General features: G+C 44.6%; 1 protein-coding gene across 1 annotated transcript in view; it reads right to left on the bottom strand.

The window, feature by feature from the left end:
• The window catches only part of LOC138201028 (guanine nucleotide-binding protein G(i) subunit alpha-2-like), a 45,773-nt gene extending 18,603 nt beyond the window's left edge, over positions 1 to 27,170 (bottom strand). The window contains exon 1 of the mRNA XM_069154120.1: positions 26,365 to 27,170. Coding sequence (XP_069010221.1) covers positions 26,365 to 26,482 — 118 coding nt within the window. The 5' untranslated portion in view covers positions 26,483 to 27,170. The remainder of the gene's footprint in view (positions 1 to 26,364) is intronic.
• Positions 27,171 to 27,939: the final 769 nt, after the last annotated feature.

Below are 27,939 nucleotides of genomic sequence, written 5' to 3'. Positions count from 1 at the left end.
AATCAGTTCGTCTTTGAGTTAAAATGAACATTTGCACCAAATTTAAAGAAATTCCCTCAAAGATTTCCTGAAATATCGTGTTCATGAGCATGGGCCCATATGATGGGACAGTGGCCTTGACCTTTGACCTTTCACTACCATAATCTTATCAGCCCATTGTTGGTACCAAGTGACTGTTTTAAAGAAATTCCCTCAAAGCGTTCTTTGGATATTGCTTTCACGAGAACGAGACAGGTGGACGAGAGGGACATGAGGTCACAGTGACCTTGAACTTTGACCTTTGACCATCAAACTCGAATCAGTTCCTCCTTGATGCCAAGTGAATGTTTCTGCCACATTTGAAGAAAATCCATCCAGGCGTTCTTAAGATATGATGTTCATGTGAATGTGTCAAAGTGGGGTCATGGTGACCTTGACCTTTGACCTGCCCCCCTCCCCTCACGCCTTTCTTGAGATATGGTGTTTACGAGGACGGGACGGCTGAGATATAATGACTAGAGTCTGGTCGACGCAGCGTCCACGTTAGATTTGGAGACACTTGTCCATGGAGGATTTCAAGGTTCGTTTCAATCACTGGCAGTCAAGGCCAGCGGGGACTTCAGTAGTTAACTCGGCGTCCTGCCGGCGGGACCTCACGCCAATGTTTCATCACGGTCTCTTAAGGCCGTCCGTCTCCGAGTGGTGACGACGGGAGACGAAGGGACGAGACCGTCTCCTCAGCTGATCCCGCCCGCTGTCTCCCGCAATTAATGTCCTGCCGTCCCACTCGTCTCAGCGTCCCATCGCTGTCGTCTGCAGTCTCACCTCGTCCCGTCTCAGAGAAATGACCTCATCTGCAGCGCGTTTCCATCCATCAAACTAGAAAACTAGAACTGCATTCGGCCTCCGTGTGTGTGTGTGTGTGTGTGTGTGTGTGTGTGTGTGTGTGTGTGTGTGTGTGCGTGCGTGTGCGTGTGTGTGTGTGTGTGTGCGTGTGTGTGTGTGTGTGTGTGCAGAAAGGCACCTCAGAGGACATCGTTGTTCTGTGTATCGTCTTTCCAACAAATGCTCTGCAGGATTTTTGATGTTATGGTCGACTTTTGCTGGATGTTTCTTTTTTTTTTTCCTTTTTTTTTTTTTTATGTAATCTGCTCCCGTCATCAGCTCTGTGATCACCTGTCTGATCACCTGTGTGATCACCTGTGATCACCTGTCTGATCACCTGTGTGATCACCTGTGATCACCTGTCTGATCACCTGTCTGATCAGCTGTCTGATCAGCTGTCTGATCAGCTGTCTGATCAGCTGTCAGCATCAGGACCGGTGAGCAACAGCAGCGTGGAGGATGTTTTCCATCAGCTGTGTTCGTCTCAGAGACAGAAACATTTTGTTCCAGTCGTCAGAGCAGCCGTTCCTCTCCAACACTTTCAAGGCTGACGTTCCTCCGAGCATCATCATAAACTCAACTTCTCTCCGACGTGTTATTCTCCTCTTCTATTTGCATTCTCTCCCTCAGTGGCGCTCAACATCTCCGTCCTCTTCTGAGCTGAGGAAGACGTCTGTCTGCTTCCTCCTTTATCTTGAACAGTAGAACTTTAGTATCTTAAAATGGAACTTCCTGATAGAACTTTGTAGTTTGGCTTTCTGGAAGAAATTATATTTTCTTGATTCCTGTTGTTCTGGTTTTGAACCCTCATGGTTGAAATGAACTTATTGCAAGTCGCTTTGGATAAAAGCGTCAGATAAATGTAATGTAATGTAATGAAATGTAATAACTCACCATGTTTCTGATCTGATATGAAAAACAGGCCAGATATTTACTTCCCACCTGAAATCTAAACTCCTGTAAATTCGGTCTTATTCTTTCTTTCCACCCGTCTTCTCTTGATTTCTGAATCGTTCCTCTAATTGCTGCGGAGGTGGATGATTCATGAGTTTTCTCCGGTGACGAGAGTCACACATCAACCAGACAGCACTTTAAACGGCATTATTTCATTTTCAGCACGCTGACGGTCCAACTATCAAAAGCAGTTCTTTCTGTTTCATGGAGGCAGAACGGACGTTAATGACTCATTATAAGGATCAGAGCCTCGGTCGCTGCTTCTATAACGCTCTGACAAACTCGGGTGTCAATATGACCAAAACATTCGAGCATTTCAAATTACATATTTGAATTTGATCTGAAAAGACATTTTTAGATTCTGGAAAAACCAACAGAAATTCATTAAGGGAGAATAAATGTGATGTTCAAAAACAAATGTGTTACTCGCAGAGTAATTGCAAAACCCTCGTCAACAACACGTGCTTATGTCTCCATACGACTCCATCGCTACAGTCGTGGATCAAAAGTGGATAAATGAAACCAAAGGTAGCAGAAGTTCTGTGAAATGACCCGTTTTACCGTCAGAGTTTGATTAGTTCGGCCCGATAACATTTACAAAGTCTTATTTTATCACTATTCAAGTTAGCATCAGGCTAAACAGGAAGTTAGCCATAGTGCAGTGCTGTGCCCATAGAGCATGCTCAGTGCATTCATTCTGCCGGGGTGGGAATGTCTCACCAGACACAACATGGGATATATTCAGACAGATTTAACGGTGACAGACTCAGAAAACAGACATTTATTTATATGTAAAAATCCCACTTATATTTTCTTCCAACAAGGAGCCAGGAAATAAAAGCGGTAGGACAGACAGGACATAATAACCTCCATGGCAACCAGCATCTTCTCTCTTTGACTTCTGCTTCCACATAATTTAATCAGAGCGTACATGTTGCAGGCATCTGGTGGTCGGATCAGGTTCTGTTACATGACCTCTGACACGAGGTGAGCACCAAGGGTACGAAAGACAATCCCTCTGCGCACGCGCACACACACACACACACACACACACACGCACACACACGCACGCGCACACACACACACACACACACACACACACACACACACACACACACACACACACCAGGAACGACCACCTGGGTCAAACACTGCTTTTAAACAACACTCAGCGTGTCGGTGTGTGAACAACACTTTGCTGGAAGGATGAAGACGCTTGCAGCTCGATTACACCTGTTCCTGCCACAAACAATGATTTCCTGTTTTATCTCCCTTTTTTCACATCAGATGTTTCCTTTTTTCATGTTTGCTCTGTGTTAGATCGATAATGAACCGTGCAAACATGCAAACTTTGCACTCGTTTTTCGGCTGTGTACGACTAAAATTTAAACATGCAAACAAAATCTCCTGATATTCCAGGACCCAGGATGTAAAATTTTACTGAAAATCTAAAAACGTCAACAGAAGCTGAGTGAAAGTGAAAATTTACAGGTGACATATTGAATCTGTGTTTACTTTAGTCGCGGGGCAGCGATCAGATCCAGGACAGACTGTGTTTGGTGTAAACAGTTCACACACACGGAGAGGCTCAAAGTTCATTTGCAAATCCAACAATCCACAGAGTCTCAGCGTGGATTCATGGCGGCCAACGTGAAATAACGATTAACAGAAGAACAATTCAGTTTCGCAGGTTTTATGTGGATGATGTTGATGCACGATGAAACATATGACCGGACCACAGTGAGGAGGCCGACCGGTCCGAGACGGTCGTACGGATTTCATCCTTCTCGTCCACACCGAGCATCAGAGCGGGAAAAATGCTGCTTTCTTAGCCTCCAGCTGGCGGAGACGACGGCCCACAGCGAGGTGGTCCTGAGCTTCGTGGGCTCCCGACGGCTCGGAAACGTACCGCTGATGCATTATACATGAATCCATTAGCAGCCCCCCCCACTAATCTTTGTATTCAGACGCACACATTCATATGTACGGTCACACAGACAGGAGAAGGAAGGAAAAAAGGCTGCATGAATTATAGATGTGCATCAAAATATAGGCACCAAGCTGAGGAGGAAGAGCGGGACGAAGGTTTGGAGAGAAACACGCTCGGGGACAAAAGACGGACAGCGAGGCGACAATAACACCTGAAGCTGCTTCAAGAGGAAGACCGAGAACATCTGGATGAAACAAATATAGAATACAACTCGTAAAAGTCAAATTAAGCTGCAAAGAGAATTGGGGAATCCTCTTTTTTTGTGAAGGTAAAGACAAAAGCACGTTTCCATCGTATTTTAAACAGCATAGCGACCAACTCAACACCAAAGACCTCAGAAGTCACACATCCAGTAGATTCCCTTCATAAAACCGAGTCCATGAAAACGGTGAGAACACAGTGAATGAAAACCGTATGATGGATCCTGAAAGCGCACAAACGCAGGCTTCTTATCATCGTTCCCTTTCAGCTGGAATGTAAAAAGAGAAATTAGCACGTTTCTTCGCTTCACTGCTTTTTCCACATTGTGTGGTGAAACACACACCGAGTCCCTGTCATAAACCCTCTCCTGCACATAAATGTCCTCTCACTTCTGATTCCCATCCACGTCTTGTAAAGCTCTGATGTTTTGAAATCTGGGAAAGTGAAAATCACGTGTTCAAAACGGAGATAAATAAAACAATGACCTCGTCTGATCCCAAACATCAGACATTCATGGTCCGAACCAGAATATCAGTGAAAGGATCCACGGATCAAACGGAGTAAAAGAGGACGTCTCAGTTGGACTTCCAGGCTGCGTATCATCACTCATCAAACAACTAAACAAAAAAACTACGAAATAGAATAAAAATAGAAGCACATATAATTCATTATCTTATATTTTTATGGATTTAAACAATCAAATAAAAACCTCAGTTTCTGGCTATTTGTTTATATTAGAATACAATATGAATTATGATAAAAAGTTGAAGGTGAACCAACAGTTTCTACTTGCTGAGATGTGCAGAGTTACAACCGGTGACACTGTGACGCCCTCATTTGTTATTAGCAAACAGAAAGAGGCTCTCATGTAGCATTTAGCATTGCACTTGCTGACGATGGCCTCTGCAGTGGATGAAAGTCGTTTCCGCATGTCGGTAGAGTTTGTAGCTTCGTGCCCTTTTCTGTGAGGACACGTGGATCCAGAGTGACCGGCCTCCAGTCTGGCCCCGGGATAATTATTCCTAACTGAAAGACCATCGATCAAAGAGCAGGCGACGGCGAGCGAGGCCGGCCGTCAGCGCTGACCCTCTCACCGCCCGGAGAATCACAGGCCGCCGCGGCCTTGAAGTCTGCAGACATGAAAGGCTGCGACAGACCGACCCGGCCGCAGCAAACATCATCACTCAGCATCACGTCAACTTTTAATCCAATTTAGCTGTTAAATAAAACCGCCTCTCTTTCGGGACAAAGTTTAAAGCCAGTAATGCATAAAGACATTATTAACGACAGGACATATTTTCTAATTAACCATTCTCATTACAATAAAGGAAAAAGCAGAAGCAGATCCAACAGGTGCAGACGAGCTGCTTCTCTGGAGTTCAAGCTGAGATGACATTTACAATCATTGCTTTCATTTATGCACACGGTGAAGGACGGGTTTTTTGTGTCTGAAAAGAAAATTAAACAATCTTAAATTACTTGAACAGATTAAGTTTTACTCATTAATCAGACATGTACAGCTGAAGTTGACATCATTAGAGTTAAATAATAAGAACAATGAAGCACCTTAGAAAAGAGGCAGTCTGTAACTCATGGATTTAATCTATCAATAATGAAAAATAATACATATATATATATATATCTTATTTATAAGGACTAATTGTACAAACACTGTGTGGCCTTCTTTGGTACATCTTGAGTGTGCAGTGGCAAACACATAATAGTATCCTGAAGCGATGAGTGACAGATCAGATAAAATGATGGTAACAGCTGTAGGTCGGATTAAAGAGCAAACTTTCTTCTGCGCGACACGATGCTGATCACTCGTATGTGTTTCTCCTTGAAAGATTCATCTTTTCAAACTGGAAATACAGAACAAAATACTCCACATTGAAAAAAATGCTTCTCAAAATGTCTTTTACTCGTCGAGGGAACTAATAAGGTCTAATGATTCATATAATGAGCTTCGTGAGACACTTAGTAAAAAGAGAAATCTGAAGTGTGCAGGAGATTGTAGAGGAAGAACAGAAGAGCCAAAAGAGGCCGCAATTAACCACAGCAAAAAAAAAAAAGGCAGGAAGTTTACTCCTTTCTGCGTCACTATGGCAACCAGAGTTAGTGAGAAAAAAAAAGCACAGGAAATGAAAGAGGAGGGGTTTCTCAACGGTTTGCAAATTTTTTTTCTCAGAGCACACGAGCTGAAACTCGCTGTGCCGACACATTTCACTGAATGAGAGAAGTAGAGTCTGAAGCTGCTGCTCAGTTACTGACCTGAACACTCACTGATCTCATGATGTCGAGCTACAGGAACAGTAAAGAGGCTCCGTTGTACAGTGATGTGGATGTTCCAGCTCAGTTACTTGATAAATTGACCCAGAAAGGTCTAAAAGATCGTACAAACTTTTAAAATATGACAGAAGACGAGTTGCAGACTTGCTCCCGTATGCACACGACACCATCCTGTTTGTGTTCGGGCACCATGTTAACACGGGAACTCCCCAAGCACCGAGTCCATCACTCCCCAAGCACCGAGTCCATCACTCCCCAAGCACCGAGTCCATCACTCCCCAAGCACCGAGTCCATCACTCCCCAAGCACCGAGTCCATCACTCCCCAAGCACCGACACCATCCGGGTCTGAAGGAACACATGAAGGACGACATAGCTGCAGAACATGAAACTTTAAAACCCAAAAGAATCCGGATTTCTCACAACAAGATGCTCACAACTCACAACTGATTCCTGTTGTTCTGCTTTTGTACCCTCATGGTTGAAATGTGCTTATTGTAAGTCGCTTTGGATAAAAGCGTCAGATAAATGAAATGTAATGACAACGAAGACGCTGGGCGAGCCAACAGGACGAAGGTTGAACACCGGCCGACCTCCAAACTCTTCCTCACATCCATTAAAAGCTGCTCTTTCAATCCTTCAGAGCTGCTAGCTGACAGACGGCTGCACTTTTCTTCTACCAACTCTCTCTGATGATTATCTCAGTTTGAAATGTCGAACAAACAACCGCCGTCTCTCCGTAATTGCATCCAAATCTTCAGTCGTTGGAAAGTTGGAGCAGAAACCAGATTCACTGCTTTGACTTACTTTTGTTCCTGGTGACTGGACCTCATTAATTATATGTGAAAGTTTGGCCGAGCAGAAATAAATTCAGTCGAGCATTTTTTTTTAATTAAGTCCAATCTCCTCAGATTTTCACCTTCAAGTTAAAATTCAGGCCTTCAGACACGATTCGAGTTTTACGGCAGAAGTTCAGTTTTTATCGTGTTTTACAAGTCTGCGGCGCCGGCAGAAAACGGTGCGGTTGAAGTGCATTGGTGGAATTTTAAGGATCATGACAGTTTTCAGGAAGTGTTGACTGATTAGCACAGAGCTAACATTGTTCTTCTGGTAACTTCTGGTTCTTGTTCTGCAGAGCAGGACGTGTCCTGACCTCATTTTAGGTCCTTTTTTTATGGACTTGAAGAACAGACCCGTCTGAGTCGGGTCAGCTGAGATACGGACGCTGCAGATGGAGTTTGAACTCGCCTGAGGACGCATCTCACTCAGCTAAAAGTTATCTGAAGACCGCACGCGTCAACACTGATGAAATGTGAATGAGCACATTTCTAAATTTGTGTTGGCTGCAGGTATGTTGAACTTCCTGTTTGACCTCCCTGCAGACCATCAGGTGATAGGACCATCCCATAAATAACCTGCTCTCAGCAGCCTGTCACTCCGTCCTGTGACTGGAAACCTCTTTACTATGAAACATGTACATTGATGGTCACACCTTTTATTAGTGCCTGCTGCAGCCGACCACTCGGTTATCTCACGCTTCACTAAAGTCAGACGTGACTGTGCCACAATAACAGTCTGAAAACTACCAGATATTCATGTTTACTCTACACCAGTGATAAGCATTAGTCTAATATCTACTGAAAAGCATTATAACACCGCCATGTGCATGTGGTGCATTTAAACTAATGATTTGCATAGTATAAGATTAATTAACAAGAAAACATTCTCTCTTTAGAATTCATGTGTGTTCAAAGTGGGACACATTTTAGCAAGACGGGTTGTTGGTGTTAATAATGTTTACAGTAGCTTCATGCTGCAAGAGACGGGGACACACAGCGGCACCTTATGCAAACGAGAATGATACCTTAAATTAAAACTAGTATCTGAATGAGGCAGGACTACAACTACTTGTTCCTGGAAACCTTAAAGCAGTCAATGTGTTGACTGAGCCTCACAGTGACCACAGATATTTAAAGAATGAGTCTATAACAAAACACACTGATGAGCCAAAAAGATCAAAAATTGTGATAATTTATCTGTGTGTACTTTGCTGTGTGATGTTCATCAGTGTGTGTGTGTGTGTGTGTGTGTGTGACTGGATGAGTACTCCACAGGAATACGGAGCGCTGCCTCTCTCACAGAGAGCTCTTTGTGTGTCCCTGAACCAGCATGTCTACCGAGGCCTCCTTTCCTTTTGTTTCTTCCGCTTCCTTTCAGGTTGGTCTCCCTGCAGCTGAGCGCTGACGGTCCACGACTCCGTGAGATAGAGCGACATTGGAGAGAATGAATGTTTGGTAGAGTGGATGTAGTTTAGGATGGCGTGAGGAGAACTGGCACGTCAGCAGCTGAGAGAGTCCAGTTACCAAGTTTAAATCAAAGTCTTTAACTCTGCTAATAATACTTCAGTCAATTTGCAAATACTTTATGTTCGTTGAGCCACTGATGCAAAAAATAAAACGGCATTATTTGAAACAGTCTATTTAAGGCACAGGGTTGGTGGAGCCAAAGCACACTGATTCCAGGGATGGGACTTGATTTTTGAAGTTTCAAATAGTCGTTAAATATTAAAAATGTTAACAACTGGTGCGCCTGGAACACGTTGCTACGACCCCGGAGCTTTGCAGGTAAAGCTGCGTGTCTCTGAGATTAGATGTGACGCTGCGAACGGCAGAAACATGAAAAGACGACTGCAGCCGACATAAAGTTCTGAACTCCTTCAGAACAGAAATGAAGAGGAGGGACAGTACAGAGTCTGCAGGTAGAGCTAGCAGATCATCAGTCTGGCACAGCTACGCACGACATCAGAGTGAAGCACCGCGTAGACGCGTAGAAAATTTGATTAATAATCAGATAGTTCAGAGTGAATTTCAAACAGTATTTGTGCTCGACATGTCCCGAACCGTTTCCACCACTTCATTATCAGCATCGCAGTTATTAGCGGATGTCTACGGGGACTGGCGTCAGATATCTTGGCTGGAGGGCAGAAAAGATATTTGGGGCTGCAATTAACAGACGGACTGACAAGTTTGTGCACAAACGTGTAAAAAAAAAAACTGCATAAAAATAGTTCTATTCTGTGTCTGAAATCACTCCTGATTTATTATATAGCAAACTATATTTACCCTCATTTCATACCATCATTATACATTTCCCACTGAAACAAACAAAGTACTGCCCCACAACAATCCCACACTGCAAAATACTGTACTTCACAGATATGAATTATAGAGATGATTCAAAATAGAAGTCCGTTTCTCGATTTACTGCTCGACACTGATTAAGTGAAGGAAGCAGTGAGTGACTGTATGAGAGAGAGATGCCGAATGAATGAATGAACACGCTGATGTTTACGAGATCCAGTCAATGTGTCTTGTGACATGAGTGTTGGAGTCCTCAAAGTTTGTGAAAGCAATACGAAAAAAACGTCATCATTAACAAATGAAACATCAGAATTGATCCCGCATCAGTAGGTGATACAGCCGATGGAAACAGAAGAGATCAGAAGTTTTCTTTCACAGCAGACGTGTGGACAGACACAGTCACCTTCACCGCGGTCGCTGACATCCCCGCGGCCGCTCATAGTGACAAAACAGACCTGTTTGCTTTCAAAACACTCGGGTCCAGTGATAATCGCCATAGTAACCGGGGAGCTGAAACCCGAAGCTATCTGGATCTTTCCACACGTTAACAATCACAGTTCACCGACGCTGACATGCACACGCCCGCCGTCCAACGCGGGGACAGAGACGACCAGACGAAGCCGATTAACTCATTAACGCCGTCACGACGATGAAACAAACGCTCCCTGGTGACGGAAAGCTCCGCCTTCATTCAGCAGGAGGCCCCAAGAAAAGATGGAGATATAATCTCAGAGCTGCTGACCTCTCTTTAAACCCTGATTTCTCGAGGGCAGACTCGCTGAGCATGAACACTCTTCTGCAGAACGTCCAGCTGCTCGACCAGCGTAGTCTGAGCAGCGGAGGTTAACAAATCAGGGGTCAAGTGTCCGGCTCAAGGTCACCTCCAAAGCTCAGATCTATCACAACCTTTCAATCAGAAGCTCTCTGTAGATCAGCATTTGAATTCAGACGTTCGTCATCTTCGCCCTGAAGAAGGACAGAAACCCCGGCACCTCGCGGCTGAAGGGGAAGCTGAAAAAAAGAACAATCTTCACCCTGAACATCCTCCTCTTCCTGACACCGTCGACAGGAAGTCATAGCGAACTGCAGAAGTTTGTCCTTGTGAGGGTCAAACTGAGGCGGAGAGACACGCTGCTTCAAAACTTCCACGTGTTTGTGTTTTATTAAACCTCTTATCATTCAGCATTTTATCACACATAAATATAAAGAAAACAAAACCCTGTGCAACAAACTTCCTGTCAAAGAGAAGTGTGTTGAAGAAGGAAAATGTCAAACTGTCACTAAACATTTTATTTTGTCCCGCTGGTGCAAATGAAAACAAGCAGTTCTTATCTTTGGGTAAATATTATCAAGCGATTTTCTGACCTCCCCTGAAAGCAGCATTATGAGACTGGGGAAGTTTTTCTTCATGATGTCAGTCAGTGTAAACTAACGTGTTTGTAACTGGAAGTGAAGAAAACAGAAAGTTTTGTTAGCAGGTGTGCAGAAGAGAAAAAGAACTTCACTGTTTGTTCTGGATAGTTTCAGGCACCACTGTTGTTTCAGCTAACAGGCTAACAGGAAGTTAGCGGAGGGAGCGGGTGAGCGGCGGCGTGGCTGCTATCAGGGTGGATAGAGGCGTGAGATAATCTCGCTGAGCAGTGATTTATGATCCAGTTTGTGATAACAGTGATTTCTGCAGAGTTCCTGAGTATCGTGTCGATATAATTTTCCGATTGTAGCGACACATTAATTTATTCCAGGTAGCTTCAAAGTGTCTCGGAGCTCTTCAGGATAAATTAGAATCTTCAGTTACTTACATAATGTGTTAAGAAATTACCAACATGTTTGTCACTGCTTCACATGGACGTCCTCTTCCTTCTGACTCGGCGTTGGAGAGATAAAATGAGTTGTGATAAGCGGACCGCTTGCTGACTTGCCGTCTGAGGAGTTGGACCTTATGAGGAGCGCTTTGAGGCAGAAACTAGAGCAGAGTGAACCCAGCTGTCAGGAACTTCCACGTCCTGATGCACCAAATAACAAAGTTCCTCCGATTCCTCAGGAAAAGACGATGATAAATTAGATTTGCTGGTATTTGACTGACATTCTGCGAGAAGAAATAACAATATATTAACTACCATTTGTTTCCGACACACTCATGGCCGCTACGGCTTCATAGTAATTAAAGTCCGCTTGAGAAGCAGCAGATCCACTGATATGAGGACAGACTCGCTTTTTAAAAAGCTGTTAACAGTTTGATGTAGTAAAGCCGTTAAACTCTGGTGTTCACAGATCTGTGTAACGCTCCACATGGTCGGACATCTACGACCCGTCCTCGAGGTGGAACACGAGTTTGACACGGACAATATTTTTCTGCAATTTAAAAGCTGCCAACATTCGTGACTTAATTTTCCCGTGAAAGAAACAGAAGCTGGAGGTTTTGAATGTCTTCAACTCTGCAGCAGCTGATGCTGTCAAAGCTTCATGCGTCACATGATGGAAACACAATGTTCACGTCCTCCACAGTGCATCCGACTTTCCAAAAAAAAAAGGGAAATGAGACAAACCTTTGTTTAAAAGTCACACAAGTTTCAGACTGTCTGGTGTCTCCTGTCGGGCTTAAGGACCAACAGCAGCTGCAGATGCAGGCAGGTATCTCAGTAAACGACAAACAGAAAAGTCACGACAGCGTGAAGTTTGTTGCACGACTCTGTTTGTGCAAATGTCTGAGTACAAAACAGAAAAGGGAGCGCACATCCAGTCCACAACCGAGTGTCAGCATAAACAGCCCGGACCCAAACAGCCGAGTCATCCTTCTCTCTTTGCACCTTTAATTCTCTTCTCTTTTCATGTGAAAGGTCACAGTTTGATCATCAGACGAATGTCGGCTTTCTTATCCTCCCTCGGACCGCGTTACCGATACCATTAGATCTCCTGCGCTGCACGCTGACCTTCAGACACCTTCTGCTGTTTAAAAGTAAAGAGTTCAGTTTTCAAGTTCAGAAACCAACAGGATGACACCAGACTTCATATAAAGTCTCTTTGTGGGGAAACAGACGCTCAGTTCCTCCGTATGCCATCATCAGTGCAGAATAAAATCAGAGGGACGAGCGAGAGGCACCGCCGGACTGTTTACTTTGGACTTTGGCAGCAGCAGTTAGGAGCAATAACTCACCGGGGTTCTGCGGTCTGACCCGGCTCACTTCCTGCCTCACAGGAAACACGCTGCAGAGCTCCGCCCTGTCCTTCCTGTTCCCTCCGCCTGCACTCACACACAGTTGATGTCTTCTCCTCTTCGAAACAAGTCCATCACCAACAACTCACGAATATCCGTCACTTCGAGCTCTGCACTTACAAAAACAGTTGTGCAGTAACCCCCCCACCCCACCCCACCCAGAACCCTCCATTGTCTCGACGCCTCGTCACCCAACAGTCTTCAAATCAAACTGCAGTGGAAGGGGCAGCACATTTTCCTCCACAGGCTCCGGCCAACACTGAAATGTTGAACAGATCGTGGAACAAACTGTGAACTATGAAAACACAAATCACAAAAGGAGGCTAGATTTTATCTCTTGATCTGATTTCTTTGCACGCTAAAGCTCAGAGCTTCAGACATAAATGTGTGCAGTGTTGGCACACACAAAAAAAAAAAAGAAGAAGAAAGCAGAAAAACAGGAAATAAACCTGCTGCAACTGGCAGCTGCTGCGGGCAGGTCGGAGTCAGTGCACGGCCTTCAGCTCTGAATCACCGTCCAACAAACCACAGCACCAGGAGAATGTAAAGTTTACGTCATTCAGCCTTCACAAAGTCAAATCAATAGAAAACCAATCGCAGCAAACATCAGAGTCTGTGGAAGCTAAAGATGAACACCTCCTCCGTTTCACTGCAGCTGTCTGCTCTCCTCAACTCAGCTGACAGCAAACATGCAGCTCAGCCTTTCAACACAGCATCACGTCGTTATCACCTCCTCTCTCCCTTCACCTCCTTCCTCCGCCTCTCTCCCTTCAGCTCCTTCCTCCTCCCTCCCTTCAGCTCCTTCCTCCTCCTCTCTCCCTTCACGTCCTTCCTCCTCCTCCTCTCTCCCTTCAGCTCCTTCCTCCTCCTTTTCTTTTTTTTTTATTTCTAGTACGTTTAAAAACAGATTCCTGTCTGAGGAGCAGAACCAGATCAAAAAGAAAACAGACAACAGGCTCCTCCAACTCTCCTGAAAGAAAAACAGAAGTGAGGATAAAAGCGTAAAGTTCTGCTCAACAGAACTCGCAGCACCGAACCGGAACAACTTTTCTGTTTTTCAGAGGACACGCATGTCAGCCGTTTATATCCAGCTCATTAAGTCATGCACATTTTTCCGTTCTCTGCTATTTATATTTTTGGTTCAGTTCTTCTACCCGCACAGAAAAGAGGAAAGTGGAGTCTGCCTTTAAACCTCCGTGTGTTTGTCACTGGGATCCTGCAGAGCTGCAGCGCGTCTGCTCACCGTTGGTTGGACGGGACCAGTCGGCGGTGACCCCCGGTCCCGCCCTCCCTCTGTTGCCCTGCTCAGTATTCCCCGGCTAAAAGGAGCCTCAGTGTGGGAGCACAGCGAACTGAGGCCCCACAGAAAAACCACATAATTACAAATCACAATAAAGCCCTCAGTGCTGCGTTCCTGCCAGAAGCTCAGCTGCACCATCTCTGCTCCAACCCGAGGCCCTCGCTCACAGCTAACCCCCCTCCCCCCTCCACTTTCTTTTAGTCTGTTCGCCCATGCTCTCCCCATCCCTCCCCCACCTCCCTCCCCCTTCCGTCCCTCCCTCGGCCTCCCTGTCTCTTGTCCCTGCAGTGAGTCTTACGCTGCGTTCACACATACTGATACAGAGATGTTGGCAGACTCTCATGGAGCTGTAGTTCTGTGGATGGGGTGGTGGGGGGGGGGGGGGGGGGGGGGTCAAACTCTGCAAGTAAAGCTAGCATACACGTCTACCGCAGCCGAGCACCGAGCAGACAGTCCATCCCCTGATCAATAATCAATATTTCATTCATAATCGAATACCTCAAAGCGAAATAAAATTTTATTTTTGCCCGAAATGTTCATCTCAGGTCAGTGGTCCATTAATCTTCTCTGTACTTCAGACAATCTACTCATCACCACTCACCAGAAAAGAAAAGAAAAGAAAAGAAAAGAAAAGAAAAGAAAAGAAAAGAAAAGAAAAGAAAAGAAAAGAAAAGAAAAGAAAAGAAAAGAAAAGGACCACCTGACCTCAGTTCATCCTCCTCCAAATGATATCAACACTTCTGATGCACTCAGGAATCTTTACAACGTCCACTCTACAGAGGACCTGATCATCTGCAGCTCACCTTCACGCCGACATCTGATTCAGGTCAGTGCAGGAATTTAAAAATGGTAGAATGAGCTCAACGACATCAGGACAGCAGAAACTCTGAACATCTTCCACCACAAACTAAAAACACACCTCTTCAGACTTTAACCTTGAACAGTAGAACTTTAGTATCTTAACATGGAACTTACTGATAGAACTTTGTAGTTTGGCTTTCTGGAAGAAATTGTATTTTCTTGATTCTTGTTGTTCTGGTTTTGAACCCTCATGGTTGAAATGAACTTATTGTAAGTCGCTTTGGATAAAAGATAAATGAAATGTAAAAAAGCTTCACACATCTAATTCTGTTCCCACTGAAATCAGAAAAAATGAAGTTTCTGTATGAAGAACTCACTAATCAGTTTATAACGTCTCTGACTGTCAACACACAACAATCCCACAACACCGATTTATTCTGCGAACAAGCAGCCGCTCCGAAACAGAGAAGTGCTGTTATTAGCAGGGATTGGCACCACAGGAATAAACACTTCATACAGTTTAATAAAGAGCTAAAGCTCGGAGCAAACTCAACGCAGCCAATCACTGAGCTGTATTTAGGTAGAAGGGACAAATCTCTCTGCTGAGTTAAAAGGTAATTATGGTTCAATTATCGCCGCAGGCTGTCGGAGGAGGTCTGACACGAGGTCACCTTAAAGGTAGACTTCTTTTTTAAAGGTTAAATGGAAGACGACGGCACAAAGATCACTGTTCAAAATAAAGTGTGAATGTAGTCAGATTATAGAAGAAACATCACAACAACATGTTCGAATGTCATCTTCACATCTGCAGTGGAAAACCCACAAAAACACAGCGTGTTATTTAAAATATCAAATTAAAACATGAAACCTAAAGTACTGAAATAATTATCTGTGGTTGTACTTCATAACAGAAGGAGCCACGTAATACGAATGAATTTATTGTTGGGGAGGTTTAAATATAGCAGTGAATCATCTGCACTTAAATTTCTATCTTCAAAACAGCTCGAGTATCACAATCAACTGCAATAAAATTAACAAATACAATAAAAAAAAATAAAAAAAGTGCTTTTGTGAGCCAAAGATGGGCTGATAACATTCATAGGCTTCTGTATAAATGTTGTGAAGGTGAAACTAAAACACCAGCCGCCCTAAAGTGTTTAATATGTGACACCCGAGTGGTAGAAATCATCAGTGATTGACAGGTGTACTTGTGACATCATCGTATGTCTCGTATCACTCTGACTGCAGCTTCGGCCCCGAAGGTTCAAAGGTTAAAGAGTAAAAAGGATCATAAAAAGTAATAGCTGTGATTTTACAGCCGTGCGCAGCGGGCGGCATCTCGCTCCACGTTTATCTCAAACACTCCTGTTGTTGTTGTTGTTGTTGTTGTTTATGTTTGGAAAAAGACGGTCAGTGGGAGAAGTTGTAGCTCCATCACACCGTTTCAGTGAATCTTTTTCTCTTTCCATCATTAGTCCCACAGATATCTTCGGTTATTCTCCTTTTGTCGGTGTAATTTCTGTGATTACAGCCACGTTTGAACCCAAATGAACTCGTCGAACTGAAGGAATTCTTAATAACGTGAACGAGACCGTCGCTGGTTATTAGTTTTCCGAACCTCCGGCTCGCTGAAGAACATCCACGGCTCCTCAAGCTGCTGGCACACTTCTTACTTGAGTTATTTAAGTGGAGAGTAAAGAAACTATTGTAATAACCAGAGTTAAACACTGAGGAACAGTTTGTAGTCTTTAAAAGGGATTTACAGCCTCCCGGAAATAACAATAATAATTCCTTTCATAGAAAACCTCCTTCAATCCAGAAGAAATATTTGCATGTTAACTTGGCATGCTGACGCAGCATTTAACACTATTGGTGACATCATTTCATGGAAACGAGCCCTGAACCAATAAACTAATTCCCCTGGGAACTTCCCACAGTTACGAGCTCTTCACCGCCGAGTCGCTGTGAACGTTGGAGCATTTTTCAGCTGAACGTCGAGCAGAATAAAAAAAGAGGGACGGGTTCGCAATCAGCCGGAGGGACGAGGTGGTTTTTACTGAGATCTGAGATCCTCACCTTCCCCTGAACGCACCATATAACCACACACACACGCACACACACACGCACGCACACACACACACACACACACACACTAGAGGACGAATAGTGGTTGTGGCCTTGTGAGACTCCCCCCCCCCCCCCCCACACACACACACAGCTCCTGCAGGTTTGATTAAAACCTTCCTGCAGGATGTAATCCCCGTCGGAGAGGCAGCTGAGTCAGCGCGTCCTCTCCACTCTCAACAGGACCACAGGTGATAACTGCTCAGTTCAACCCGCCTTTCTTCACCAAGCTTCTCTCCTATCGGACTCAGTCCAGGCAGAATCAGCCTTCGACAGACAGACGTTCGGTCGGTCAACAGGAACACCGTCGGTAAGATTTATTATTTAACCTGTCCGAGAGAACGTGGACAAATCTCCCCTCGCTCCCTCCACCTGCTCCACCTGTCAGTGCAGCAGAGGTGGAGCTCCGCCCACAGTGAGACACACAGAGATCAGAGGACACAAACACAGCAGAGACTCTCACACTGAGCTGGAAACAAGCAGCTGCTCTTAAATGAGGTCAATAACAGAAATCAAATATTTATCAGCTGGACCACAACAGCAGGTGAGCGGAGCTATAAAGAGAGTCTGACACTGAGTGAGAGATCAAAGTTACACCGCAGGTCAACTTTTCAAATTAAAAGCCTTCCAGTTTCGCACGGGGTCCAGACATATACTAAGTTTATACCGAGACGTGTTTTTTTTTTCCAAGGGAAACACTGGATTTTATTAATTAAATCTGATATTAGATTTATGTGACAACAGTTTGACCACACAAGAGTTAAAAGAAGCTGATTCAGCTGGTTTGGGTGGAGCTCAGCTATGTGAATAAATGTTACTGAACATGAGCTCTCAGACACTTTTATTTTGTTAAAGTAGCTTTCAGAGGGAAAACGCTGGGAGACATTAGCAACTGCTTTAATACTGAGAACAGTTTCAGCTCCTCTCATGTTGGACTCCAGGTTTTATGACTATATTAATGTTGTAAAACACAACAAAAACGTTCCTTAAACAAGCGTTCATACTGCCTGCTTTTAATAGACACACAGCAGCCAGCTCTGACATGCAAAACTAATAAATCACCATATCATAACAGACACGATGAGTCACAGCTACGCAGAACGCAATCTGAAGGCTGCGCCGCCAAGAACTCAAATCTTTAATGTGCACTTTTATTTTAATCACATTTCACTCGTGGCAAACGTTCCTGAACGATATTAAGATGAAGACGGGAACGTCAGACTACACACACACACACACACACACACACACACACACACACACACACACACACACACACACACACACACACTTTGGGGTCTCCCACACGTTTCTCAATGCTGCTGCTTTAAGAGCTGATTTTTATGGGCTGGAAAACAAAACAACACACCAAAGCACAAACGTATTTTATGGCTCCGCAGCATTCTTTCCGAAAAATCTTTTTCAACTCGAGGGCTGCGTTCAGAGAAATAACGATCATGACTGAAAAATATGAGTTAATGTAGTTTCCAATTATCACAGCAAACACTTTATAAAAGTAGAGTCACTGTAAACACATGCTGGTGTTTAAGAGTTGTTGGAGTCTGAATACTAGAAAGCAGGAAGAACTCCTGAAATGACCCGTGTTTAATGGCTCCGTGACGGACAGCCGTGACGGACAGCCAGGTTCTGCGGACCAGAACCAGCCGACTGACACAGGATGGGTGTGCTGGTTTCCTGAACCAGCCAAACAAAAGGCTTGCGTCTACTTCTCCTTTACACACAGCCAGCTAGAAGAGGAAGTGACAGATGAGGGGGTGTTCGGGGGCTGAAACAGGAAATGACATCAGTTGCATCTGCAGCACAGTTTGCAACTATGATCAAAAATGGTAAAAGAGGAGAGAGGGAAAGAGACGGATGTTAAAAGGAGAAAAGCTCAAATGTTTGTAATTTGATATGGAAATAAATGGCTTCATTTAGTGAGTATAAAGTACAACAAACATTATGAACTGCTTTAAATGAAAAGTCTTTTAGAAAATGAGAAAATCCAGAGATGATATGTTACGGCCTCAATTTCTTCTCTACTTCTGCTGCTCTCATTCAATAACTGAAGTCAGTTTCCTCCACAGGAGGTCTGAGTTTGAAGAACAAACAGAAGTCATGATTGGTTTTTAAAAAGGTGAACAGAAGAAATTCTTCATTTCGTTTAAATAATATAAAATAATAATGCAGCATCCTGTTCATGTGGTGTGAAAAGGGCACGATTGATGGAGGTCAGAGCTGCTGATCAATACATTCATTATTAAAAGGCCAGAACGGGGACGGCAGCAAACAAATGATTATAAGAGCAAGATTTTACAAACAGACGCTGTAACACTGAACAGTTTTATTCCAGTCTGCTGTTAAACTCATTCAGTGAGTTTATTAAGAATCAAAACAGAACTGTGGAAAACTTTTTTTTTTTTTTTTTTTCTTTTTAAATCACTGAGTAAAATGATACAATAAAATAAAAAATAATGGTTGTTTACCTTCGATATAAACATTCAGTCTTGGTTTGATAGAGAAAAATAATTTGAGAATAAACGTAAATTACAAACTGAAACTCGGAATAAATTAAAAAAAAAATGAAAGATCAGAGATTCCACTGAATCGTCCAGTTGTCTGACATCACTACTGCAATAAACTGAGCTTTCAGTTGCAGCTGTCACAACACGATCACCCTGAAACAACAGTCAGCGTGACGTCTGAACCGTCCGTCCGTCCGTCACCTCCCTGCTGCTGCCGGGATGTTCAGCTCTTCACGGAAGAAACAACAGCAGCGCCGGGCAGTCGGACGCCTGCCGAGCAGAAAACACCTCCACTGTCCTCTTCCTCTGCATCACAGAATCAAACCGTCACACGGGTGTTTTGTGAGATTTGATCTGCGACGCTTCGTCTTATCAGCTCCGACTCGTCGCCTCTTTTCTTCCCGCAGCAGCTGGAGCAGAGCTGCACTCAGAGGACGACATCAAACCATCTTCCACCTGATTACAGATGAACTACAGCTCACCCTCGGCCTCCATCCCGCTCACTATCACATGACCTTTTTCTAACAGCCCCCCCCCACCACCACCACCACCACCACCCCCCACCCATCGGGTTTCATCCACTTCAAGACTTTCAGCTCCGGATCGTCTCCATTGGAAACTTGGAGCTCTTTTCTTCCCGTCGCTAACATTTTGACATCTGGCTGGCTGAGTGTACTTATACAGCATAACGAAGCTCAAAGCTGAGTGTGTGTGCGCGCCGGTGTGGGGGGGGGGGGGGGGGGGGGGGGGCTTCCAGTGTAGAAAAATGACAGGATAACCCGACGAGGATGGAGGAGAACTGAAGTGAGCTCATTTCCTATAATGGAAGGGAAAAAGGAAATGGACTGTGGGAGGGGAGCGAGGGGATAATGGTTTTACTGTACGTGTGCTTAATGACATGGTGGGACAAAGAAAGACCCCCCCACCCCCACCCCCTCACCCACCCCCTAAAGGCACTAGAAAACATAAGTAATTGAAATAGGGGACCTTTGAACTTCAGGAGTGAAAGTGTGTTTTTTCAGGTCTCTGGAAAAATAAGCAACATCACAGGAGGGAACAGAATGTTTGAGAAGCATATCAATCAGACTGGAAGTGTTTTCTGGCCCGAGGGATAAAATATAGAAAGAAAAAAAAGCACTCGGACACTTTAATTAGACAACGAAAGGCCACAGCAGGTTTCATCTGAAGCTAAATATTCTACAAGAGAAAGCTTCAGGGGGTTTTTCTGCAACTGATTGTCTGCTGGGTGAAATATTCTTTCAATGACTGACTGGTTTGAATTATTAACCTGCTGAAAACCAACCAGAGCTCTTCAGCACATTTCAGAGTTCATATCTGCATCAATAAAGTCCAACTCCACCACCAGACTTTAACGTTTCCACCTCCATACTTCCCCCGACTCCCTCCACACAAACTCTGCACCATCACATCCATGCAAGTAACAAAAAAACACAAAAATAACCAGAATGACATAAAAGTCTGGCTCAACACTTTGAGCCCCAGAAAGGAAATGTCTCAGTGGAGAACATCTCAAAGAGAAAATGCTCAAAATTGGACGGTAATTTAATGGAATTTGGTTGAACTGAACCTTTAAAAAAACTACATCCATATACCTGATTTGTATATTGTGTTTCACGGCTTGAGTCTTTTTCTGCTTCTGTCAGGAAGTGTTGCTCAAGGCTTCCATGTCTGCGTCTGAGCTGGACCGTCTGCAGGAGCACCAGCAGCAGTCTCCACTTCCTCCTGCTCCACTCATCCAAGGTCAAACGCACAAAACCGGGCTTCGGTGTCCAGTGTTTTAATGAAACGGCGGGATGGCGTATGAATAAAGTAAAGCTATGAGTGGATGGACGCCGGGCAGGAGGACTTTCTGAGCTCAGTATTTCCAGAGCAGAGAGGACAGAGTAGCAGCGTCCCCGAGGACATGCACTGAGACACGCTGTCTGCAGGAGCAGCCTTTATCTTCAGAGCTCTCCCTGTAATTGCAGGATATTCAGCCTTTTTCTCACACACACACACACACACACACACACACACACACACACACACACACGTTGCGTCACACAGCTAATTGGGCAGCGCTGCGGCGCAGACTGTTGAGTAAACAAGGTCAGGTCACCCAAAAACACAGAGCAGCTGCTTTTAAATATAAATCACATAGAATGGACGCTTTCCTGCCAAAACGTCTCTGTTGCCATGACGCTGCTGAGTGACTGATGCTCGGATGAGATTTTGTTTTGGGGGGGGGGGGGGCTGTGAACGTGTCCTCTGCTGTCAGAGGAAGTCTGCGCAGATAGAGCTGTTGATTCCCGGGTCGCGGGTCTCGGCCGGCTGGAGCTCCACCCGACACCGACCCAACAGCTCCACCTCAGACGTTAATAAGAGTGTCTGCAGCGCTGACCGCAGGGCGGACCAGCAGCCCGGCCTGGCACCATGTCATCGCACATCACGGTCCACGGTGACGTGCGAAAAACTCATTCAGAACAACATACAATAAAATGCTCTGATATTCAAGGAAGTCATCTTTCTGTTTTAGATGATTTTAGAACATTGAACTCCTCTGTGGTTCTGGATCTGACAGAAGGACCGACGGATCAACCCCCTGATCAGTGATAGTAACGGGCTCAGCTCGGCTCGGATTGATGGCTTTTCCAAACGGTCACTTCACAGCTTGATCGATACCGAGTCTTCACCGCAGAGCTCTAAAGTTACTTAATCAAAGCATTTAAGAGACACGAAGTGTTTGTTCCTGCAGGAACCCACCGGGACAAACTGCTGCAATCTCCGAAGGTGGGACACGGAGAGGGGACTTATTAAATACATATTTTATATAAACAGTACAGAAATTACATTGTTATTCTTTTTTGCACAACATGTCTTTGGTTTGAACCAGTCATCAACCATCAGTGATGTCATCAACCGTCAGTGATGTCATCGTTGGTTTGTGAACGTTATGAATCCTCCAGTTCAGATTCTGTCCGTCACCATCTTTGCTAGTTCGGAGCGGTTTGGAGCAGGAAGTGACCATATTTGGACGAGCTGGGGGAGGAGCCAGCGGTGGATCTGACCGATCTGATCGGAAACCTGACGATACTACGTCCCGCCCACCGATAGCTGTAACCTGACTGCACCACAGGCCTGTCAATCAAACAGACACGCCCCCAAAAACAGGTCTTCTTGAATCTTCTTTTCTAATGAATGAGGGATTATTTTCAGATGGACCTCCAGAAAACTAATAAGAAGGAGTGACTTTAGCTAACAACACCGAGATAACTGATGGACACATTTTATTCACTTTGGATTTGATGAGAGAAGTTGAATGGTAGTCTATGGAGCCGGAGGCTTTTTGGAGCCGACCTCTAGTGGCACTCGCTGGTATTGCAGCTGAAGACACTTCTGGATCGGAACCATTTTACAGACCTGAAGCTACGAACACTTTTATTTACTGTCTATAATTGGAGCATTAAAGCAGCTGATATTTACACATGAATCATTAGTAACAAGATGTTTATAAGAAGTATTATTTCAGTAAACTACTCAGCTAGCCGGCGATCTGTGTAAACTTACTTCATGACTTTCAAATGGTTTTCCGTGTTTTTCACTTCATGAAAACATAACAATATCCAATATTCATGTATATTTAACATGACTTTTTGCTGAAGCCCACATCATAACTGCTCCATATTGGCTGGAAGTCCACTTCCCCCGACTGAAGCTTTAACTGCAGGTTACTGAGCAACCATCGTCACGCTGCCGAGGCCGGATGGAGAAGAGGAAGAGAAACGACTGCTTTCAAATCATGTGTATTTTCATCTTTTCTTCCGCAGCTAAAAAACCTCAACGCCGAGTCATAATAACGCCCAAAAAAACGAGGTTGTTAGTTCTCCAAGCTTCTGTTTAAACTCCTCTCCACATTTATTGTGAGCCCGAAAACACGAAATACATCAGTGATGTAATCTGCCTTTATTTCAGCTTTCATTCGATCATGAATGAAAGCGGCGGACATTGTTCCATGTTGGATCTGCGTGTGAAGGAATCTGAAACGTGCAGCTCAGCGTATCGTAAAACCAACACGCCTCCTCTCCTCGCTGGGATCCAACAGGAGCGCTGCTGTATCGGACAAACTGATAAAAACTCTCTTTATATCCAACATTTATCACCTCCGTCCTGTCAGGCCAACAGCTGTTGAGGGGGGGGAGGGTGCTTTAACATGCACACATGTTGGAGATATTTTTAGTCAGTGTTTGTGTTAGAAGGAGATGAATTGGCTGCAGGCTGCATGCTGCAGGCTGCATGCTGCAGGCTGCATGCATACATCCAGCAGGCCAACGTCTTTACATAACAGCGCTGCCCATCGTGGAAACGTACAATTATGAGCGTTTAGTGATTCATGCAGACGTGTTTCCTTCCTGCCGGTCGCACACTTTAAACCGCTGCCAAGAGCAACTATTTATTTTTTATTTGTTTTAATTTGTGCTGAGCTTTAAAAAAAAAAAGAAGAAGAAAAAGAAATAGGTGCGTCTGCCGAAGAGTAGAGAAAATTAACTGACGTGAGCAGCAACGTTTCGGTTGAGGAGATTAAATGTCAATCAAAGAGCAGAATGAGCTGCGAGTGCTTCGTGTTAATGAAGGTTTAAGCCGCACCAGCATGAAGTCCTCTGCTGCTGCATTAACTAATGACTTTCTCTAGGGACGACTGACAAGACAAAACAATCTGTTACAACCTTCTTGTCGGGTTGGGGCTTAATTAGACAAAGCAGTTGCCACGGAAACGCCTAATCGCACGTTATTTGTTTGCAGCAGGTAGAAGATGCGATGATTGGAGTTTTTTCGCGTCCTGTTACTTCCGAAGGCTCCTCCTGGAACCCGAACGCCTCGGCTCGGTTCATTAGACGGGAAGCGTTCCCGGGAGCCGCGGAGGACTCCGTCTCCATCTCGGAGGTTCCAGCAGATACTATAGAGGCAGATACCTGACAAGCCACACATGGAGGTGTGATGCAACACCTCAGACGGATGTCACACCTCAACCTCACATCCTTTCATTCAATAGGTGGATTATTATTTCAGCAGGCTGCAGCCTTCAGTCAGAGGATAAAAGAAACTCCATTAAACTGAAAAATACTTAGTTTGACTCTCAGAAACGTGTGAATGTCACTCTTCAGACGTGCTGCGACATGTTTCATGTGCAGAGAAAACTCTTCTTTTCGTGACGTGGTCTTTACGCACGGACCCGGCGAGTCCTCGGTTCAGATTCAGAGCCTCTCCTGTAATTCCTGTCAACCCTCACACGGTAATTACTGATATGAAACCCGCTGCACAGAGCGGAGGATGTAATTAGCCTCCTAACCAAGAGCACAACTTAGCAAGTAGCCGTCTCGTCTTCACAGACCGGGAGAGGAAAATAAAAACACGCCGAGGGCGAACAAATCCAAGAAGAATTTTCTGGCCCAAAATCAAACATCGAGTTAATTTAGTGAGTCTGTGATCAAACCTAAAATACATGAGAGATCCTGACTTCTACAAGTAGTGATATTTGTTTTTAGTCTCTCAGATCACCTTCCTGAAAAGTAATTTTCCACACCATCATTTTTGAGTAATTTTAATGCAGCAAACAACATCTAAAAAAAAAAAGCCTCAGATTCTCACAACATCAATATCAGTTATTAATCTGAGCAGATGTTCAGCAATCAAATCACCGCCTGTTCAAACAACAACACAAACTGGAGGCAGAAACCGGAGAGTAAAACACGCACTGATGCAGGAAGTTACTCGTTCAGGAGACTTCCTTTTCTTTGTGCACCTCCGAGCGGCCTGCAAAGTAAAGTTTGAAACAATGCGTGGATGGTAAAGAAGCAACGAGGGAACACGATATTTTAAAGGAGTCTGTGGACGACAGCTGCCTGAACTCCTGAGACGGAAAGCTAAAAGAAGCAGGAAGGAAAAACAGTCACCTCTCAGTCACTTGGTGTGTGTGTGTGTGTGTGTGTGTGTGTGTGTCTGTGTGTGTCTGTGTGTGTCTGTGTGTCTGTGTGTGTCTGTGTGTCTGTGTGTGTGTGTCTGTGTGTCTGTGTGTGTCTGTGTGTGTGTGTGTCTGTGTGTGTCTGTGTGTCTGTGTGTGTCTGTGTGTGTGTGTGTCTGTGTGTGTGTGTGTATCTGTGTGTATCTGTGTGTGTGTGTCTGTGTGTGTGTATCTGTGTGTATCTGTGTGTGTGTGTCTGTGTGTGTGTGTCTGTGTGTGTGTGTCTGTGTGTGTGTGTGTGTGTGTGTGTGTGTGTGTGTGTGTGTGTGTGTGTACGGTCCCCAGTGACTGATGTTGACGAGTTTCCACAACGAGCCGTTTCTACTCCAAACTTTCCCAAAGCTTCCTGAAGTGTGTGTGTGTGTGTGTGTGTGTGTGTCTCTGTGTGTGTGTGTGTAAGCTCGTCACACACACACACATCAGTCAGAAGCTGCAACACGCACAATATGTTTTGGGATTTGTGGCATTTTCTTTTTCAAACTGCACAAAAAGTCGATTCTGCTGTTTTAATCACAAAAGTCCAGTTTTCTTACTCAGATTTAATTCATGCAATGATGTGTTCTTTAAATCACCAGTAAAATAACTTAAATGCTGCAACACCTATTGAGTTTGATTACAATATATACATATCTATATATATATAAATATATATATATAGATATATATATATAGATATATATATATGTATTGTGGAGCTTGAAGTAGCAATGGCAGATGAAGTTTGCAGGATTTTTACTGCACGCTGCCACGTTGATCAAAGAAACATCAAATGTCCACATTTCAAAAAGGGACAGAAGCTCAAATTAAAAATTAAACTGACTGAAGGACTTTCTTTCGTTAGTTTTTGTCTGACAGGCTTCTGGCTCACGTTAATGTCTTTCACGCAGTTGCATAATTCATGTGCGGCACTTTTGCAAGGCGGTGCGTTGTGCCAGCGGACTCACCCAGCAGCAGCAGCTTCACCTCCCGGGCCGCCTTCTCTCCATCCTCCCGCAGGTTCTTATCGATCATTTTAGACCTCTCGGCCGCGGCTTTATCTTCCTGACTCACAGTGCAGCCCATGGTTCCCAGTGCGCGCTTCAGGTCTGCTGCTTAGTGGGCCGATAGCACCTGGAGAAAAACAAGACGGGACCGGCGGCCGAGTCCGACAGCTCGTTGGTTCTGTTCGAGAGGAACAAGGTCGCAGTGGAAGTGAGGCGACTTCGCTTTTTGTCGGCAAACGTGACGGAGTCCGTTCATCCGCGAGGAGCCACGAAAATCATGAAAAAACTATTTCCGTGCGAACCAGTCGTCGGTTGTTCGGTCAGTCGGTCCGCATCGGTCGGTTGTTTTTTATTTGAGAGGAAAAAGTTGTTCAGCCACGTGAAAAAAATGGAATAAATGAACTGAAGCAACTTTTTTTTAATTTTTTTTTTTTTTTTTTTTTTTACCGGTTGACTTGAAGCGAAATGTGACAGCGGAACATTAGAGCCGAAAACGGGCCACGAAGTTCGGCGACCAAAAACAAAAGTATTCCAGCTGTTGAAAACCGAGGACACGAGATCCCCGCCGCCAGGGAACCGGACACTCTCCCCGCTGCTCACACGGTGTTTATCTCCGCTGCGGACCGTTTTTAGCGCGGTATTCTGCGTGAGTCCGTGCTGCCGTTGCGCATTCTTTCCCCCGCGTTGAGATTTATCGCGTTTGAAGCCACACCCGGAGCCGCCGTGAAGTTCCCCTCCCTCAGCCCGACAAACACACACACAGCGCCGTCACAGCCCAGCGGCAGCACGGCCAGCCTCCACCGGGGGAGGGGGGGGGGGGGGGACGCCCACTCCCAGTGCTTCATGGGAAATGTAGGCGGGGGGGGGGCGGCTGTTTCCTTCAAGAGCTGTCGGGGAAATCTGCATTCCTGAATCCTGGAGGATTAAACGGAACCAAAACAGCACCGACAGAAGAGGAAGGTTGTGTTGGAGAGTCAATAAAAACCAACAAGAGAGAAACACAAAACCACCACACACACACACACAATTACTACACACACACACACACACACAATTACTACACAGACACACACACACACAATTACACACACACAATTACTACAGACACACACACAATTACTACAGACACACACACACACAATTACTACACACACACACACAATTACACACACACAATTACTACAGACACACACACAATTACTACAGACACACAATTACACACACACAATTACTACAGACACACAAAACAACTGCAAAGGGTCACAGAATCACCATAAAAAAGACACAAAGACCACAAATTCAAAGTTCTCTATGAAGAGACACACAATCACTACAAAGACACACAAAACGACCACAAAGTCACCAAAAATCACCACAAATACACACAAACAACTACTTAGAGACACAAAATGACCATAAACAGACAAAAACGACTGCAACTACCACAAAATAGTGACAGACATGCAAAACAAGCAGAGACAAAAACAACAGACATAAAGACATAAAACTGCAAAGACACACAAAAACTACGCCTAC

This window comes from Embiotoca jacksoni, unplaced genomic scaffold (assembly GCF_022577435.1).
Source record: "Embiotoca jacksoni isolate LCO1_2020_lvr unplaced genomic scaffold, fEmbJac1.0.p SCAF_1, whole genome shotgun sequence".
Lineage (NCBI taxonomy): Eukaryota > Metazoa > Chordata > Actinopteri > Embiotocidae > Embiotoca > Embiotoca jacksoni.
Note: the sequence above shows the minus strand (reverse complement) of the source record. Positions and strands in the feature narration are given on the sequence as shown.